Raw genomic sequence first — 408 nt, forward strand, 5'->3', positions numbered from 1 at the left:
TTTCCCCTTATGCCCATTCACTACTTGGTAACTAAAGAATAAATGTAAATCCCATAAAAACATCCACAATATCCACTGCCTTCCTAGAGTTTACATCACAATCAATAGCCCTTGAAAAAAAAGTATATAACTCCTTGACCCCTACCCTTTTTCTTTTCCCACTTTTTAGGCACTAATGCTGTCATTTCCTTTTACCTTGCTCTTGACAGTTTTCATGATGGCTCCTCCCTCCTTTCGTACGTTGGTCACAAACTGCTTATACTGTTGCTTTACCTTCGAAAAATGACTTTTCGCAATGACACTAACTTCTAATTCAAACTCATCCGAGGTCTGCTTGCCGGAATTGAGACGGTCTAATCTCTCTTCGATGACTGAAATTAGGTACAGAAGGGAAATGACATAATTATA

The 408-nt window shown here is 38.5% G+C and overlaps 1 protein-coding gene across 1 annotated transcript in view; it reads right to left on the reverse strand.

Annotated features, from left to right (window-relative positions):
- The window catches only part of LOC119586764, a 30,636-nt gene that overhangs the window by 24,806 nt on the left and 5,422 nt on the right, over positions 1-408 (reverse strand). The window contains 1 exon segment of the mRNA XM_037935491.1: positions 196-371. Within this exon segment, the coding sequence (XP_037791419.1) occupies positions 196-371 (176 nt within the window).

This window comes from Penaeus monodon, chromosome 21 (genome assembly GCF_015228065.2).
Source record: "Penaeus monodon isolate SGIC_2016 chromosome 21, NSTDA_Pmon_1, whole genome shotgun sequence".
NCBI classification, from domain to species: domain Eukaryota; kingdom Metazoa; phylum Arthropoda; class Malacostraca; order Decapoda; family Penaeidae; genus Penaeus; species Penaeus monodon.